Here is a 20,115-nt window from a genome sequence, read left to right on the forward strand (position 1 = left end):
GCCCCTGAATGCAACCGCCGAAAACCGAAAACCTCTATGAGAGCCGTAGCAGTTGAAGTGGTACTTCTGCTGAAAGTGGTGCTCTAGTACGATGAAATGAGTCTGCCTTGAAAGTGTTGCCTGGTACGAAACAGTTTCTATTATATTGTTACGACCAGGGGGTGTATTAAGACCACGACGGGCTACCGAGAATCAGCTGTGTCCACTTTCCGAGCACGAGACACACATTACACCTCGTCGTCCTCATCTTCTGCGTAGTCAGCAATGCCGACCAAATAGAATAAGCACCGTCTCGTCATGGGCGTCACAATATCACATGCAACTGGCAGGTCACAAGTAACGCCATATGCACCACAGCGTTCGTGTAGACTCCTGTAGTGCTGAGTATGTTCCAGTTCTGTTAGGCCGATCTGGCTTTCGAGGTTCCTATACGTCGCGGTTTCCCCAATAGTGTTTCAAAATAATCTACGCCTCTGTAAGAGCCTTACTGGATATTCTTACCCTCGTTAGTCTGAGGAAGTGCTGTCTGGGGTGTAGTTATGAACTGAAGCCATAAAGCCTTTTACCAATTAGTCTAATTAATCTTTCTAGTCAGACCAGATAAATAAAATGGCTGAGGCTTAACTTGGTTAAGCCTGGAGAATGCGAAGCATCATCGTGTCGCGTAATTTGGAGGCGTACAACCACAGCGACGGCGCGAGATGGCCCCCGTTTCTCCACTGTCGTGACGTCATCGTGTCACGTGGTGTGACGTCATGTATCACGTGATTTGGAGGCGCACAACCACAGCGACGGCGCGAGGTGGGCCCCCGTTTCTCCACTGTCGTGACGTCATCGTGTCACGTGGTGTGACGTCATTGTCGCGACGTCATCGTGTCACGTGGTGTGACGTCATGTATCACGTGATTTGGAGGCGCACAACCACAGCGACGGCGCGAGGTGGGCCCCCGTTTCTTTACTGTCGTGACGTCATCGTGTCACGTGGTGTGACGTCATGTATGACGTGATTTGGAGGCGCATAACCACGGTGAAGGGCTGAAGTGGTAGCTAAAGTAGTATGCTTCGCATAAAATAAATTCGAGTAGGACATTGGCCGAGCTTGGGAATCGAACCCCGGTCTCCGGAGTGCGAGTCGAGCACGCTACCACTCCTCCATGCCACCTCGATGGTTTGGAATGAACAAAGGTGCGTCTAGTGAGTATGGTGTCTTCGTTCACTGCCATCTTCCTCCCTTCCCGTTACGGCGACGTTTAGGGGCCCACCGAGATATGAGAGACAGATACATTTCCTTTCCTTTCCTCAAAAACCAATTTACCGACGAGCAAGGCGCATTTGTCCGTGTTTCAGATTGGTCCAAATTGTCATGACGTCACAGCGCGCGAATTTTGACGGGTGTCCACCGAAATATGTGAGGCATTTACTGCGCAACTTCCTTTCCTCAAATACAATTTTCGACTAGTGTCTACTGAGACATTTACTGCGTAATTTCATTTCCTCAAATACAATTTTCATTTTCCGCATTACGGCCCCTCTTTCTTCTTTCACTCACACTTCCTACCTGCCTGTACGGTGCGGTTCGGGTGTCCACCGAGATGACAGAGAATTACAGCCCTATTTCCTTTCCTCAAAAAGCGTTGCGTTCAAAGGGCAACGCATCGCGCCGAACGGGTGGTGGCGTTCCTTGGACTACGTGGCAGCGCTACAACACGCTGTCGCGTTCCACTCTAAAGGCAAAGCTTAAGCGTCATTAATTGGCAGTTAATTAATGCACCAACAAAATGTACAGTGAACATTCGCGTAGCAGAATGCAGCACTCAGGCTTTCGCCTTTCACCACTTTAGCCGCTAAAGTTCCTCGCATTTTTTTAACACCGCTGAGCAATAAGCAAATTTCGTATCCCACCAGCCCCCCAAAAAACGGCGCATAGCAGTCAGAAAACGCCACGGAATTATTTTCGGCATTAAGGCGCACCATGTCTTTGTGGGCACGCCACTGTGGGCCGCCACCACACCACTTTTTCTTTGTCTATGACAATGCAAGTTGGTATACTGGTTCTACGTTAACTCAATGACACGTTAGTAAAGGTAAATTGCGTCATTCAATAGCACTGGTAAAGAGCACGCAAAAACAAAAGCTATCGCGTGTTGCGGAAATAAACGCGCGCTTTGGATTGCTTCTCCCAGCTAAACGGCCGCATTGCTCGAGCTCAAATTTCACCCAGAGATGACATTTGGCACGCAGAATTGTTTTATACGACGTTTATTTGGCGTGCTTACCTGATTCGAACAGAATTAGTCAGAAATTCACATCCTCTGCGGCGACGACCAAGACAATTATGCCGCTCTGTCAGTGATAGCAACGGTGGCGCGATCTCGTTTGTTCGTAATGAAGATTCCGCAAAGGAATGGAGGGTTTGCGGGTGTTTTGAAGACTCTCTTTCGAATCCTTTTTAATTCGTCACAAAAAACGGAGTTTAATTTCGATTGCCTCTCGCAATAAATCTTTTCGAGCAGCGTCTGCTTTCGTCTGTTTGCTACCGACTGCAGCTTTTGAGTCTGTGCTTTCAGTCTTGCCTTCTTTTCTAAAGCACGGAAGCTTAGCACCGAGAAATGGGACCATAGGCTGAAAAAGGGAAGGCCATGGCCGTGTCTTGGATGTGCGCATCTAATTCAATGCGCTTCGCGCGTATGAAGTTCCGTGCGGTGTTCCATCGCCGACCGCCGCATCGCGCATCTCTGAAAAGGTGGGTGCAAATTTCCCCCACATGTGATATGGGCCGTGGGTCATAAAACATGCCCTGGCCTCCGAGGTCACCTGATCTCACCCCGTGCGATTTTTTTGTATGGGGCTTCGTAAAATCACTTGTGTACAACGCCAGCATGTTGACAAGCATCGCTGCGCTCAGGGCCCGCATTGAGCACGCGTTCGACCAGATCACTTATGGAATACGGGAAAATATTTTCAGAAGTTATGAAGTACGTCTGGTGACGTGCATTCAATTCAACGGCGGCCACTTTCAAGGCTGAGCGGCACAGGATCTCGAGAATACATCGAGAAACGGCCACCAAAATCCTGCCTCATGCAAGGTAACGCACCGCCGCTCCTCTTTACCCGACCCTGTGCAAATAAAGGAGAACGAAATGGTATTCACAGAGACAGCATTGTACAGAAATGCTTTCAGGAGGGTGTCAAAGCGCTCATATGAAACCACACCGGTAGCGAACAGACGGAAGCAGACGACACTCGAAGCTCGAAAAGATTTATTGCGATAGGCAATCGAAAGTGATCAAATTTCGTGCAGACTTGGCCGAACCAAAGTTTTTTTGCGACCAATTAAAAAGAATTTGAAAGAGTGTCTTCAAACCTCCCGTCCTCGGCGATGCACTGTGCAGTTTCTGGTACCTAATGTAGTGTGCACTTAAAACTTCTTTCGAAATCATCAGGAAGCTGATAATCTCGCTTAGTTCGCCGATCATTGTGCGTCGTTCCGCACGCAATTCTTTCCACTCCTTGGCAATTGCTCTCCGTGTTTTATTCGTCACTGTTGGCATGGCGATAACGCCTATTATAGCCATTTTAATTATTGGATCTCAGTGTGAGTTTCTGCGAAAAACGTTTGCATCGCAAACGTTATATTTTTTTGCTAGTATTTACGCGTGCTTCTGACGTGTCGCAAAATAGAAAACGCACGTTTTCGTAGCGCATACGGCAGTCTCTCTCCCATATGTCCCAGAGCTATAATGAAGTAGATTTAACGGCTTTATGCCATCGCCTGTCTAAGGAAGATAGGCGATGTTAGGTAATCTTTAGAGCGATTAAGGAGTTTGTTCGACCGTCGCGAGTGCGCGCAACTCTACCGCGATTCCGAGATCTAACGCCACCTGAGGAGCGAGCCCGGAAACGGTGCCTTTTAGGGCGAGCTTTGACTTGTCGCCCAGAGGTGTGCTCCGTACCGGTTCCGACCGGCGGCGGCGTGGTGGTCGTTTCCAGTTGGCGTCGGGACCGTAAAAACCGATATCATATATTTAGAGAAAGCTGTTTCGCTACATATTTAAACTGGTTTAAATGCTATGCTTTTCATGTTAGGGGCTAATAGGACACACATACAGACGTGTTGAGAGCCCGAGAAATGAAAAACGATTTGTATTAATTTTCGGCCGACACTAAAACAAATTGGCACATATCTCAATGCGCGTAGGCTGAGTGTGTCAATATATATTCAAGTTATATAGTAAAGTCCCACTAAGTTATTGCATTTATTCTACGTAAGCATGCATACGCTTTGGTGAAACTGCCTATTGCCCTTTCAGTACTTGGGCAGCGTGTGTTTATACTCTAACAACCAGATCTGCATACGCGGAGACTCAATAAGAACGCGTTTAGTGCACTCTTCTGATTGGCTGAGATGGTGCCTAGATTCCATAGTGCTGCAAGGAACTTGAGACTGAGTCTAGTTTTAGTGCCCGGATAAACCTTTCAAGCATCATATACAGCGACGTTTGACTAATTGCCAAAATTTTATTATGCACTTCTGTGTTGTGGCAGTGAATGTTATATGCTCAAAAGCCAGATAGCTACAAAATTTCAAGCTACTTTTTGTGCAATAGAGAACTGACAGATGTAACTGCCAGCGTGGAAATTTATGAAGCTGCTTTGCATTTTAGCATTATGTAGTTTCAAGGTTACAGGCCACTTGCAGAGAGTTCCGACAGAACACCTAAAGGGAAAAGTCCGATTGCCGAAATGGGATCGTTACAAGAACTTTTGAAATGCATTAGACACAGGTGAAAACAATTAGTGGGTTACCTTTGAAAAATTCCAGAAGCTGAATGCGAACACCATATTGTGCAAGCCGTTTTGCAGGTGACTGCTGTTTTTTATTTTACAGTTATTTGACATCGAGGAGCAGCAGCACCTTGTACAGCTAGTAAAATGAAATTTCAAATGCAGACAGTGCACGCGTTTCTAACTTGTTTTATTGACAACATGTCAATTTCTCTTGCTGTTCTGCAAGGCTTTCGAAAAATGCTAACTCTTCAAGGTGAGCGAGAACATCCAATGGGTGTGCGAAACGAGACTGACAGCAGTGATGCAGTTTGCAAGAAAACCATAACTCGCTCACATGTGCTCACTGCATGGTCAGAAAAGCACCAGATCTCCAAGGGATTTCCAGAAGCACTCGACCTTATGACTTTTAATGGCCAGTGCAATGCACAGCAGTGCTTAAACACTCGCGAGCCAACGCAACGAGCAGTGCAGGCAAAACGCAGGAACAACTGCGGAGACACGGTGAAGCGGATGTGGTGTTCGCACACATGTAAATAAGACTAAACAATACAAGTTTCCCTTGGTCTCTCTCGCTCTCCTCAGTTCAGACTTCCGTGCTCGAACTGCGCCTTTTTCCGCATCAGATAGTCGGCCAAGTACTCGATCGGGTTGGGAGGTCTGCAACGATGAGACGGTAATGACCCACAAAGCAGACTTGGTAAAACAGCGTACTCACCGTTCGTTGACAATCGCGAATAATGCTTCCACGAGAATTGGGACTAAAATCTGGTCTAAGTACTGCCTCAGCGGCAGGGAGTGAAGGTCGGTATCCATCTTAGGTTTCTTTGGTAAGCTGGGGCCCGCCTGCAAGGTAAGAAAGAAAGTGCATTCCGAGAAATAAAGCAAAACGCGTGTACGCACACTGCAGTCGACACCGCTGCGTGCGCCAGCAGCAATCCATTGGCGTAAGACTACCGCTGTCTGCAATAGCGTGCAGGACAATTTCACCTGAGTGTTATCCGATGCGCCGGCAGCCACCGTGTCGGCAGCAGCGTGGACCTCGTCTTCCACTCCTCTCTTGACCGCGGTTTTCTGATCTGGAAGAAAGAAATGGGACATCTGATTGCACTATTGCGCTGACGGCATCGCAAAACAATCTTTTTTTCTTCTCACGAGCATGCCCGAACCATTAGCACTAACAATTAGCCAGTCTTTAACTCAGCTATTTGTTAGTCGCTCAACATTTCATAGTGCAGCACAACGCGTACACGCCAGGTCGTTTGCGTACCCGCCTGCAAGCTCCCACAGGATACCAACCTAATCGAACGGAAATGGGTTGTATTAAAAGATGCGAGGCGAAAGAGCCATCTTACCTTCCGCCATGATGATCCTCTATGAAGCGGAAAAAGCGTCACGAAACCGGAAACCGTTTAGATTTGGCTTGGTTTGGATTTCTAAGGGGACCTCTTGATTGGTTTGCGGCTCCGTAGCAGTACACAGCCGTATCCCCCAAGTCGTTCCGTCCGCAGTCCGCAGCCTGTAGAGGCATGGAGATAAAAAAAACTTATTCCTCCATTTGTAGCGGAGGGCGTAATCAGAGTAAGATGATCCTCGTTGCAATTGGCCATCCGAGAACAGACGTCACTGCGCTACGCTACGTCGCTACGTCACTCTGTGGCGACTATGGGCAGCATTGCGCTTCAACCAACAGGGAAAATTTCAGCTATTCGTGAAAATCCCTGCTCCCGCCGCGTTCCTTGGTGCGACTGGTGGGCATATCCAAAGGTGCATCTCTTCCTCGCTTCTTTTTTCTTTTCCTTTTGCCTTGAGCATGGAGACGAACACGTGCGACGGCGCTGCTTATGCGGCCTCCGGTAAAAACTCCGAACAAAAGTGGTGCAAGTTTTGCGGCAAGGCGTTCTCAAATACTAGTGATTTAAAAAAAAAACACGTCAAGAATATTCAAGGGGAAGTAGTATTGAAAACGTGTAAAAGACGAGGAAGCGCTCACATTGAGGCACGGCCGTTCTCGTGCGGCTTATGTGCGAAGCATTTTCCCACCCTTCGTGACCTGCGGCGGCACCACGTGCAAGAACACAACTTCGAGGATGAAGCGGAGAATCCAGTCTTCGACTCTAATAAAGGTAAGAAACGAAGTCGATACTATTGGATGGACGCACGCAGTGATCAAGGCAACAAACGGCCAAAGCGGGAGGCAGCCGCGCGCTCGTTATAGCTTAGTAAAAGTAGCAGTTTATTGACCTTTCGAGTGGGCGCGTTTTAAGTGTGTTAACACAAAGCGCGCTTTTTTTTATTTACAGACTTACGCTCACCCTGGGAAACTTGCACGTGGTCTTGTGCGCAAAAACTTCGCGATGACCTGAACGTTTCTTAAAGGGACCCTGAATTGATTTCGGTGGGCATAGTCTAGTGCAACAGATCTGTAGAGGTAGCCTTTGCTGGTATTCGAGTGAAATGTGAAACGTAATGTAATATATCCTTTGAAAGCCATGACTTGTCTTAGTTATTTTGCACTTATTCTTAATGTAAGGTGTATAGTTTGGTTGGTTGGTTTATGGGGTTTAACGTCCCAAAGCGACTAAGGCTATGAGAGACGCCGTAGTGGAGGGCTCCGGAAATTTCGACCACCTGGGGTTCATTAACGTGCACTGACATCGCACAGTACACGGGCCTCTAGAATGTCTCCTTTGCACAAAGCTTACGTAGTCAAATCATTCTGAAGTGTTGCATGACTCAGCACTTTACTTGTAATGTGAGGTGTGCAGAGTTTGTACAAAGTTGCAGTCATGCCTCGCACTCATAGCATGACTGTGCACTTTATTGTTTTGGCATTCTCGCTGAACAGTAGTCTTAAGTGTGTCTGCAGAATTTTTTTTGGTATCCTAGCTTCTCCATGAGCAAAGCGACAAGAAGCGCACACTCCTTCATATTTTAGATTGGCCACTGCAGGAAAGAAACGGGTCGTGCGACGCGTCCATGCAGCAGACTCGGTGCTACAGGCCTTGCTTATGCTTTGTTGCATGCACCTGCGAGGTCTTAACAGAACTGCACTTCATATTTCCGTCGAAACTGCAACGTGACGCAGGCAAGCGCAGACAGGACACACGACCTTTCCGCGGCATGCGCTGGCTTGGCAGCGCTGAAGCCATCGTAATTGCAACACGCAGAAGCGTGTAGGATAAGCCCAGCGTTGTTCTGCCTTTGGAAATCAACAGCGCTGCCCTGAATTTGTACTCCAAGTACAGGGCCATATAAAAGGTTGCTGTGCAGGAATGAGTTTTGGCAGGGGGTAGTAAAAGTGTAATACATCCATGTAACGGTCTGTAAAATCGCTTAACCTGCAACTAATATTTGCTCCAAAAATTGTTCCCCATGCGCTAGTAGCAGGTTAAAAACAGTAGGCAAGTGACTGATAAATTTTAACAATAAAAAGCTGGGAAACGCAGTTCTGCATTGCAGGTAGAAGTCTAAATAATTTGCAGCTATATCCGTGATTGTCATGCGCACTTGGTAGAGGCAGAGCGCAAGTAGTAGCGCGAGAGTATTGCATGTGTTCCCACTCCGTAGCACAAGCACTTTTAATTAGTGTATGTAATAAGTGAAAACTTTAATTTCGCCTTTCTTTTCGAAAAATGCAAGCAGTGTGATACAAAACAAATTGACCGAGAAGTTTTCCCGAAATTCTATAAACGTACAAAAGCAGAACTGGGTGAATTTTGCCTCGTCTTGTAACTTTACTGTTGGCTTTCTAAGGATGCCTTATGCCGTTATACATGTGCTATCATTGTGTACAATTTTTTCTCAAATTGAAGCACACCTTTGTTCACGCCTCAATTTTTTCGTTTGTTTCTTTTTTAGTCATGGTGTGTCATGAGTGGGCATGGACTTAACATCATATGTTGGCATCGTGTCATAACTATGTTGCAATGCTACTGTGAGGCTGCGGTTGCTATGTCGCCGTTGCTATGCTCGTGGCACAAACCCACATACATCGGAAAATCTTGCTCGGCGTTTACCGTTCGGAATAGTGCTTTCACACTAATAATTAACAAATACTATGTGGGGTGCTTAGTTATGTTTACAATCTTTCCGTTTCAGAATTTTGCACTTGGAGAGACGGAGAGGAAAGCAAAGCTTGCTGCCAGTTTATAGCTTCAAGAGGAAGGAAAGAATGTGCATCGAGGGTTTTTAAACGCTACCTGCACTGCGACCGTCCCGGCTCGCATGAAGAGCTTCCTATAGAACAGCGTCAAAGGCAGGAAAAGAGCCAAAGAAGCTGCCAGTTCGGAGAACACTGCTGTGCTACTCGAGAGGTCACGACGAAAGATGGCAAGGTATATATGTAGCGTTTCTAAAGAAACACTACGGACACTTCAATGACGCCTGCCGCCAAAGGCTGTCACAGGATGAGGCCAGAGTTCTTACAGGTTAGCCACTCCTCTTGTACAAAGTATTTGTGCACGCAGTGTTGACCGTACCGGTGTGTTAAAATGTGTAGAAGCTACACTCCGCCAAGCCTTCGTAAATAGGAGACGAAAGTACAATAGAAATGTAATTTAGGGGGAAGATATTGTTCATTGAACTTGAGTGATCACTTCAATAATATTCATTCTTCTGCAATGCATCTATGGCACAAAAGAGGTGGGAGGACACGAAAATTTCTACTGTGAAAGGGGAAAAGGTATGTCCCAAAAAACGAGGGGGCGGAAGAAGTTGTAGTAGGGACACAGCTTAAGAACCAAGTGGCCAATGCCCCTCAAATGAAGCCTCAGAGCCAATGGCGTAGACCAATTCTCATGATGTCATGGCTAATCCTAAGGGGCAGCGTTGCAGGAGGGTGGCAGAAGAAAGGGCATTAGTTGCGGCTTAATTGGGTTAGCTCATGGAAATCAGCTGAAACCACTGACAGGAGGGTCTTCTTTGAGAGCCATTTGCCACTTTATTCTCGATTTGTATCTGACTATACTGCAATTCACTTGAGGCTACTTGGTCGCATGAAAGAGTGAGAAACAATTGATCCATGGCACATTGCTGGGTCAGCACAGTCTGTACGAACTTCATGCCGTTCAGTTTAGACGTGCTTTATGGAAGGGATCTGTTGTATCGTCTGAGTTTCGGTTTCGCTTTCACTTTGTCCGTACCGTGTTTCAGTTTCGCTTTCACTTTGTCCGTACCGTGGCGCCAGTTTCTTGTATATAAAATGCTTTTGTATATGTTATTAAAGGACAGTTCGTCTGAGACCACAGCAGCCTCCAGTCTCTCTGCGGCGCTCTCCCGGGCCCGCCACACAAAGAAGCCCGAACACTACAATGGTGACGAGGTTTCATATTCGTTCCTGAGCCTTCCTTCGCTGCTTCAGCACCATGAGCGCCGCCATCCCTCCGCCGCCGCCGTTCCTTCCCGTGCCGGGCCGTCCCGCTGTTCCATGGCCCCAATGGCACCGCATGTTCGAAACGTTCCTCGTGGCGTCAAGATCGTCGACCTTCTCACCCGAGCGTCGCAAGGCCCTTCTTCTGCACAGCATCGGTACAGAAGGTCAGCGTATTTTTTACACCCTGCCTATCCCTGTTTCCGAACCTTCACAAATCACCCAAGAGGTTTCTTCCGCGCATGCTGCCGCTGACGCAAGCACCGCCGAAGCCGCAGCCTCACCGTCCGTATATGACCAAGCCATTACAGCCTTATCGTTGCATTTCTCTGCTACCAGCAATGTAATTGTTGAGCGGCACCGTTTTCGTCGCAGAGTTCAACAGCCAGGCGAGTCTATCCAGGAGTTTGTTGCCGCATTACGAGAGCTCGCAGCGCTTTGTTCTTTTGTTGATGTGGAGGATTCACTGCGTGATCAATTCTTGGAAGGCGTCGCCTCTCAACACATCTGCGAACGCCTTCTTCTCGAAATTTCCCCACTTTCTTTCTCTCGCGCCGTGCAGCTTGCGCTTCAGATTGAACAAGCCGCACAACAGCTACACGAGTTCTCTACTGCAAACGTTAGCAGAGTGACATTACGCGGAGCTGGGAACTCCCTAATGTCGACCCGTTCCAATATCCAGCCCGAACGACGCGGCTCGGTTTCCTCACGTGCCTCCCGTTCCGACGGCCAGGCCCCTCCGGATCGCCCCCCAAAAGGTTCTCAAGTTTCGCGTGGCTCCACGTCGTTTTGTTTTCGCTGTGGTTCTTTGCAGCATCTGGCTTCGTACCCGCGCTGCCCTGCAAAAGACCAGCGTTGTTTACATTGCGGCCGCCTGGGGCACTTTCGCTCTGTCTGTAATCGGCGGAAACGCAGCCCCGTAGCTGTTCAGGAGGTCGCATGCAGTAATTCTTCCCATGAGGCTGAAGTCTTGCACATTCTTTCCGTGGGTAGCCCCCGTCGGGCCGGTGTTCTTGTTGATGTTTCTGTTGCTCAGACACCTTTGAAGCTGCTCGTTGACTCTGGCTCCTCTGTGTCTATCTTCGCCGACAGTATTTTTAAACAACATTTCGAACTAACATCAACGCTTTACTCTCCTAAGGTGAAGTTGCTCGATTATTCGCAACAGCCCATTCCAGTGCGTGGTTGCTTTTACTCAGAAGTCAAATACAAGGACCGCTCCGCCTCTATTCTTTTCTATGTTGTATTACAAGGCACGTCTCTCCTTGGTGTTGACGCCATAAAAGCTTTGGACCTGCACATTGACGGTTCCTCTCTGAGTTGTCTTCAGACTTCAACAACTTCTGCCATCGGAGGAAATGAGCAGAATAAACACCTTCCGGAATGTCTGTCTGCCGAATTCGGGACAATTTTTGACAAAGGCCTTGGAATGGCCAAAGGGTTCATTCATCGCGTCAAAGTTAGATCCAACATTCCACCTGTAACATCGAAGCTCCGTCGACTTCCGTTCACACTTAGACCTCAGGTAACAAAGGAACTGCACCGTCTGGAACAACTTGACGTTATCGAGCGTATCAACGCTTCTGAGTGGGTATCTCCCATTGTCGTGGTACGAAAAAAAGACAGTAGCATCCGATTATGTGTGGATCTGAGAGAACCCAACAAAGCCGTCGTCACGGACAGCTTTCCCCTTCCCCACACAGAAGAGCTCCTGCATAGTCTCGTAGGAGCAACCCACTTCTCGAAGTTGGACTTGGCATCAGCCTACCATCAGGTACCGCTTCACCCTGACAGCCGTGACTTAACCGCCTTCATAACCCATGAAGGGCTTTTCCGCTTCAAGCGAGTCTGTTTTGGATTGGCGTCGGCCCCTGCCGTTTTCCAGCAAATGATGTCGCGAATTCTTCAAGGGTGTTAAGGTGTTCTTTTCTATATCGATGACATCATCGTGTTCGGCAGGAATGAGCGGGAGCACCTGACCAACCTGACGGCTGTTCTTCAGCGCATCAAGAATGCAGGACTCAAACTAAATGACAAATGCACTTTTTGCGTACAAGAGCTGTCCTTCTTGGGTCACAAGGTCACCGCCCAGGGTATCTCGCCAATGCCGGAAAAAGTGAATTCAATAATTAATACTCCTGCCCCCACTGATGAAACTGCACTCCGCTCTTTCCTTGGCGTTGTCGAATACTACGCGAAGTTTCTCCCGAGTCTCGCGGACATCGTTGAACCAATGCGAGTCCTCCTTCGCAAGAACCAACCTTTCAGTTGGACTGCCGCTGCAGACGCTAGTTTCCGAAGTATCAAGTCCTTGCTTCAATCCGGCCGGGTACTTCAAATGTTTGATGAGACTCTTCCTGTGATTGTTTCCACGGACGCATCTGACTGCGGACTTGGCGCTGTTCTCCAGCAACTGGACGGGCACAAGCTACGTACAACTGCATTTGCGTCTCGTGCGCTGTCTCCGGCGGGAAGGAAGTATGCGGTTGGAGAGCGCGAGGCACTTGCATGCATTTGGGCCTGCGAGCACTGGCATACGTACTTGTGGGGTCGTCCTTTCACACTCCGCACGGACCATCAAGCCTTAGTTTCCCTCCTGTCCTCTCAGGGAACGGGCAGACGGCCTCTTCGCATTGCACGGTGGTCCGAACGCCTTCTCCGCTACAATTACACAGTAGAGTACCGTAAGGGATCACAGAACGCCGTTGCGGATGCCCTTTCTCGTCTTCCTGCCTCTGTTTCACATGAAGATGTTTCCGTTGAGGAGGAGATTATATTAAATCTCATTACACCCCTTTGCCTCACAAAAGAGCAGTTCAAGGAGGCTCTTAGCGAGGACCCTATTTTGAAAGACGTCAAGGCCTATGTTGAGTCAACTTGGCCTTTCCGTAAGTTCATTTCAAGCGAACTGCAGCCCTACTACACTGTGCGCGAAGAACTTTCCGTGGTCAGCGACTTGATAATGCGTGGAGAACGAGTGGTTGTTCCCCTCTCGCTGACACCGCAGCTAATAGCTACGGCTCATGAAGCGCACCCAGGAATAGTTCGTACCAAGGCGCGACTACGGGAACGCTTCTGGTGGCCAGGCATGGACAAGCAAGTCGAGCTTGCCGTCCATAACTGCAGCGTCTGTCAGGCAGCCGACAAAAGCGCCAAGACTGCGGTTTCTCCTCTTCAGCCGGTACCGCTGCCTGAGCGTCCATGGCAAAAACTGGCCATCGACATCGTCGGCCCCATGGAAAGAGCCCCGCAAGACTGTAGGTTCGCTATTACATTAGTGGACTACTTCTCAAAACGGCCGGAAGTACACTTATGTAGAGAAGTTTCAACAAGTACGGTGACTAATTTCTTAGTGTCCAGTTTCGCCCGCGAAGTTTACCCCGACGAAATTGTTAGCGACAATGGACCTCAGTTTTCGTCGCAAGAATTCACACAGTTCTTGAACGAGCGCGCCATTCGCCTCACGCACTCGTCTCTCTATTATCCACAGGCAAATGGGCTAGTCGAGCGGTTTAACCGCGTCTTCAAGAATTTCGTTCAGCTAGCTTTGCTCGAACATCGTCCCATTCGTCAAGCAGCCATTGACTACCTCGGCACCTACCGGTGCACGCCTCATGCTACTACAGGGATAGCTCCCGCTCTGCTACTGCACGGAAGATTGCCTAGAACACGGCTTGACATTGTTGGACATCCATCACCGTCCTTCTTTACTGATCCGGCAACAGAACTTCGTCGGATGCGCCAACGCGTGGTGGAGATGCAACAAAACAGCAAGAAATACGCGGATGCTCGCCGGGCGGCAAGACAGACAACGGTGACAGTAGATGACTTCGTCCGTGTAAAGAAGCCTACAGTGGCATTCAAGGGTGATCCCTCCTACAGTCAGCCGCGTAAAGTGATCGCGAGGAAGGGACCATCGTCGTTTCTCCTCGATGACGGGAAGATCTGGAACGCATCAAGACTCACCAAGGTGCCCTCGTCATCGTCCACTTACGACAGTGTTAAACTGCCACCCACCTCGGCTGATCCACCATTGTCTGCTACACAGGAACAAGCATGCCACGGCGCAGCACTGCCAAGCATGCCCAATCCTCCAACGGTCGAAGTTCAGCACCGACGCATTCAGCCTACAAGAGCTAGACAGCCACCGGATCGCTACGGTTATCCTTCATAGAAGTCGTTATGTGACTGAAAACACCAAGGCAACTAGGTGCTTCAGTGTTCCAGTGTGTGTGATGTGTGTGCGCTACTTCTCTGTTCACTTCATGTGACTTTCGACTGCTCTTCATTTCACCTTTGTAACTGTCATACTGTGGTTGTGAACTATGCTGCTATTTCTTGTTTCCTTAAGTGTGCATTATATCAACTCCATGTTCAATCATCGTTAATAATCAGCTAATCATTACATGTTTTTCTAAGGGAGGGAATATGTTGTATCGTCTGAGTTTCGGTTTCGCTTTCACTTTGTCCGTACCGTGTTTCAGTTTCGCTTTCACTTTGTCCGTACCGTGGCGCCAGTGTCTTGTGTATAAAATGCTTTTGTATATGTTATTAAAGGACAGTTCGTCTGAGACCACAGCAGCCTCCAGTCTCTCTGCGGCGCTCTCCCGGGCCCGCCACACAAAGAAGCCCGAACACTACAGGATCTAGTCTTTCAAACTGAGCATAATTAGGAATGCCACCAGTGCTGAACTACTCCAATGTCTGTTCTTTTGTTTTTCTGCTAGTTTCATTGACTATCCTAGGCCTGTCACTCAATCGGTTGACATTGAACTTTATCCGTAAGAAGCCGGCTTGAGCTCCATGAAACGTGTACGGAATGACAATTGCACTCGATGCTAGCCTCTTTTTTTTGGCTGCCTGTCAAAAGCGTAGGCATTGTGTTGCTGATAAAATCAACGCCACCGGTCTAACGGTTGTATAAGGGGCATGTTTTTTCGCATAAGGCAGGTTCGTCTGCAGAGAAGGTTCAATAATTCGAATTATTTAACTGCTTTGGCACTTCATCAGTAACCCTCGCAGGAATGGCTCAGTGGTTTGAGTGTTCAGCTACTGAGCTGGAGTACCCGGGTTAGAACCCGGCTGCGTTAGGTGAGTATCGATGAAGGGAAAATGCAAGAAGTGTCCATGTGCTGTGCAATGTCAGTGCCCAAAGATCCCTAGGCGGTCGAAATTATTGCCGAGGCATCCACTACAGCACCTCTTACTCTCTTGCTTCTTTCACTCCTCCCTTCCCTCATGGCACAGATTGAGGCGTCCATGGAGAAAGCGAGGCAGTTACTGCGCAATTTCCTTTCCTAAAAAACCACTCATATAAAATACAAGCCTGCACAAGAGTTTAAATCACAAATACCGAACAAGCAGCCTTTGTATTTGAGTTTATGTATGACTGGCATGCCCTCCAGTTATCTCTGACTTAGCAGCAGCCATTAGGGTGTTGAAACCAAAACCGCTGCAGAAAAATATTCACTTAGAAGTTATTCATCTGGCATGAGTGAATTCTACATTGTGACTCGTGCACAGTATTGTCTTGTGCACAAGTCCCAAGAAACAAAGGTCGCGTTCAAAAATTTTGTGTCCCTAATCCTTTGAAGGTTGCTGTCAGGCGAATCGGTGCATTTTTTGAATATGCAGAATGAAACGGGAGAGGATGAGAAGCACATGTCATTATTCTTTTCTTGTCCACATTTTCAATGCTTTTATAGTCTGAATTTATAACACGCTGTATATAACTTTTCTGTTTTGCATTGCAGTGTGCGTGTTTAAACACTCAAGCTCCTAAAAATAAAGTCCATCTGGCTGTCAGAGAACCATTTTGTCGTGTGCTTTGCAGTGCCAGAAAAGTGAAATGAAAGTTGATGAATTTTGTGTCACCTGTGAAAAGAAACAAAGCTGAAGGTGAAAGAATCCGACCAGAAGTATTTGTCACTTTATTACATGGCTGAAGGCAGATGTACCAGAGATGTTAACATTTTTTTTTCTCTACAATTTTCAGGTCGGTTAGCAGAAGTGCCTGCAAAAATCATTGTGCACAACATCCGAGCAGGCACAATTGGATCAAGCCCACGGATGCAACTTGTGACCACTAAGCACCTCCGTAACATTGCAGATAAGTTTAGGATTGGCAAAACAGAGCAGATAGATCCAGACGATTTTAAGTGCTTAATTTTGGGTCGAAGAAATGAGGGCAGAAAATGAGTCGCCACTGTTGCATTACAGGAAGACGGGTGACCCCAACAGTCATGATGGTGAGTTTGAGCTAGCATTATTGATGTTCCCACAACAACAGTTCCTTCAGAAATCGGGGGCAACGAAACTGTGCATTGACTCCACCCATGGCACAAATAAGTACAAGTTCCAACTGGCAACCCTGCTCACAATTTCTCAAGATGGATCTGGTATCCCCTGTGCCTACTTGATTTCAAAAAGGGTGAACATGGGCACCATGGTGAGGTTTTTCTAGGCAATCAAATAAAAAACAGAATACAGAGTCAGGCATTTATGTTTGATGATGCCCCTGTTTGTGGCAATGCATGGGAGCAGGTGATGGGTCCGTTGAAGAGTCGACTGCTTTGCAGCTGGCATGTGCTACACAGCTGGATGACACGCCTGAATACAGTCACAAACAAGGACTGCAAGAGTGAAATAAGGGACATGCTGCACACTATGATGAAGTGCACAGATGAGACGGAGTTTCAACAGTTGCTCCCTGCATTTCTTGATATCCACTCCAAAGAGAGGCAGCTTAATCGCCTTTCTCCAAAGGAGCTGGAAGAGCTGGATCGCTTCATCAGATATTTTGAGAAAACATACGCAAAGAGGGCATGGCAGTGGGCTTAGTGCTATCGGCAGTTCATTGGTTAAACAACAAATAATCACATGGAGTCAATGCACAAGACACTGAATTGCTCTTACTTTTGTGGCAAGGTAATTGGGCGATTGGATAGATTGATCAAAGTACTTTTTAATTTCACATCCGAAAAGCTTTACAACATGGCTATTGCACTTGTGAAAGGAGGAGCAGACCGCCGCAAATCTGCCCCATTTAGGAAGCATAAAGTGGGGATTGAGCTTTCTAAGTCCAGTACTCTGAGATTGGGAGATGGCCAGTGGTATGTGAAGTCACAAAGTTTGGTGAACTTCAAGCACACAGTGCAAATGACTAGCACATCGTGCAGTGGCTGCGAGCTTAATTGTAAGCAGTGCCAGGCTTGCCAAAACATGTACACATGCACATGTGTTGACCATGCAATGCATGGACACATGTGCAAGCACATGCATGCAGTTGCTATACTAGACCTACAGTCATGCCAGATGCAGAGCAGCCAGGCCTGCTGCTCCAATTGTCCTTCCAAAGATGCAAGCCAAGACTACGCTATGATTTATCATGCAGGCTCCTTAATGGCCAGTGCTCAATATATTATGCACACCATTCAGCAAGACTTCACACCAAAAATATCAGCAGGAAGAACTGAAATTCTGAAAGTGAAAGCTGGGTCTACTTTCAAAATGCTGATTAACGAGCTTCCAGAAAAAACTGCTGAGGCGCAAAAGTTAGCATACGAAGACCTGAAAACGTTTGCTGCAAAGCATAGCCTTGCAACCAGAATACACAGCTCACTGAAAAAATAAACCGTGGCTGGTGCCTGCAAATAAGTACGTTGAAAGGCAGCCACGGTATGCAGCACCGAAACTTGGCAAAATCAAGCCTGGATTGGGTCGTCCTCCCACTTTGCAGCAGCAGGAAACACTAAAAGAGCAGCTTCTCTCTCATGAACTGGGCAAAGAAGTCCTGGTTATTCATACTGGAAATGACCACGATTAGTGGAAACTAAAATAATGCTACCTTGCACATCGAACTTTGACCAAAGCTGAGAAATCTGCAGTTTATCCCTGCGCAGCAATATGTTTATGGAGTGCAGTGACTGAAAACTGTAAATAGAAAGCATAAATAAGGGAGGCTGTAGATAGTGCATCTGTTAAAACATAAGGGGACACTCTAACTTAATGTGTGCTGCTGCTCGTGTAACATACTGGTGCAACGATTACGGAAGGGAACATGCAAGCATGCCCAAAGAAAGCCAGTGCTTTCCTCAACTTGTCTTAAAAAACATAGGTATATCACACTTTTGAGTTGTCTCCCATGAAAAAAAAAAACGGAAAAGCAGTACACACTGAATTGATAAATTAGAATAACTGTTCTTGGCCACATGAGCCTTTTTATACTGGTAGCACCTGTACATAGATGTGTGGTATGGTGTGCAGCCATTTGGTGGTAGCTTGGATGGTGTGTACGATAGAGTGCGAGAGGTACCTTCAACCATGCCACGTGTGCTGCGGGTAAGTATGTGCGCAAGGAGTGTACATAGATGCGTGGTGTACAGCGCAGCCATGAGGCAGTGGCTTGGATGGTGTGTGCGTTAGAGCGCGAGAGGCACCTCCAACTCTGTTACGTGTTCTGCGGGAAAGTATCTATGCATGGAATGTGCATAGATGTATGGTATGCTGTGCAACCATGTGGCAGTGGCTTGGATGGTGTGTGCGTTAGAGCGCGGGAGGCACCTCAAACCCTGTCACGTGGGCTGCTGGTAAGTATCTGTGCATGGAATGTACATAGATGTGTGGTATGCTGTGCAACTATGTGGCAGTGGCTTGGATGGTGTGTGCGTTAGAGCGCGAGAGGCACCTCCAACCCTGTCACGTATGCTGCTGGTAAGTATGTGTGCATGTTGCATAAATAGATGTGTGACACGGCGTCCAGACATGGATCGATGGCTTCGCGTGAGAGAGAGGCACCTCCAGCCTTGTCATGTGCGCTGCTGTTATGTGTGACCCAGTGTACAGGCATGTGCAGTAGCATGGATGGTGTGTGAGTGGCAGGCAGACATCTCGATTGGTGTAACATGTGCTGTTGTGAAGTATGTGGGCATGTAGCGTAAATAAATGTGTAACATGGTGTGCAGCCATGTGGTGGTGGTTTGGATGGTGGGCGTGTTCAAGAGCATGAGAAGCACCTCCAACAATGTCACAGGTTCAGCTGGCATAAAGTATATAGCAAGTTCTCAATGCAAGCTCAGATAAATTTTGTATTACGCTGAAACAAGAAAACAGTCTTATGGATGTGTATATATGCAATCTTGGGAAGCATGTACGAATTAAACTCAACTCTCATCTTTCTGTTAGCCAGAACTTTCACAGTAAGTATTGATGCAACATCTCTGCCCAGCACTAACATGCGATTAAGATCAAAAATCACAGAACAGAAAAGAAAGTGTTAGCTGAAAACGTCGATGAAACATGCTCACAAACTGTTGATGACGACTGACAGCACGAAGGGAACAAAGATTTAAAAAAAACTTGGGTGAAAATATCCATGAGGCATGCTGAAGAGCTGCTGATGATGACCCAGAGAGCAGAGATGCTGTTACTGAGGCAGCACCAGGGACATATATGTCTTTTCCCAAAACATCTGCGCAAATGTTTTCATTTCTGGCAGCATGACCGCACTGAACAATTTCCAATGAAACTGCAGCAAATGCCATCTCTTTGTTTTGATGGACCAGATGCTGTGGCACAGGCAAACCTAAGGACTAAGCCTAAGTGCATATGAATATACTGCTGGTAATTTACTGCAGTGTTTGCCTATTTCTAACTGCATTTTTCATCCTCATTTATTGAAACTGCATAAGCAAAAGGTGTGTGCAATGCCAGATAGTTTTTGGACGGATAAAATTCTACTGCAGGAGGCCAAAGGGGGCAGTTTGTGTGAAGTGTAGTCTGGTGACTGCTGCTGCTACCCGAGAGCCATGGTGCCCTGAATTATAGTGAGCCTACCTTACTGTGCAAGTAGTGTCAACATTAATGATCCTCAGTACAACTCCAATTAATGCTACGGGTTTGCAGTCTACTGTCTTGAGCCATATAACATCTCGGTTGAGGTTGAGGAAAGCGAGCACCTC

At 47.4% G+C, this 20,115-nt stretch overlaps 1 protein-coding gene and 1 pseudogene across 1 annotated transcript; one reads left to right on the forward strand and one right to left on the reverse strand.

Annotated features, from left to right (window-relative positions):
• Positions 1 to 5,366: 5,366 nt before the first annotated feature.
• LOC149355787 (protein dpy-30 homolog) lies at positions 5,367 to 6,150 on the reverse strand. Its single transcript, XM_089575354.1, has 4 exons — positions 6,141 to 6,150; positions 5,743 to 5,864; positions 5,504 to 5,631; positions 5,367 to 5,445 (listed from the first exon to the last, which is right to left on the reverse strand). The coding sequence occupies exons 1-4, from the start codon at positions 6,148 to 6,150 to the stop codon at positions 5,367 to 5,369; spliced, it is 339 nt and encodes a 112-aa protein (XP_089431480.1).
• A 448-nt stretch (positions 6,151 to 6,598) lies between these two features.
• On the forward strand, positions 6,599 to 17,981 carry LOC149355788 (uncharacterized; annotated as a pseudogene).
• Positions 17,982 to 20,115: the final 2,134 nt, after the last annotated feature.

The sequence above is a fragment of the Amblyomma mixtum genome, chromosome 3 (genome assembly GCF_055824585.1).
Source record: "Amblyomma mixtum isolate Tamu chromosome 3, ASM5582458v1, whole genome shotgun sequence".
Classification (NCBI taxonomy): Eukaryota; Metazoa; Arthropoda; class Arachnida; order Ixodida; family Ixodidae; genus Amblyomma; species Amblyomma mixtum.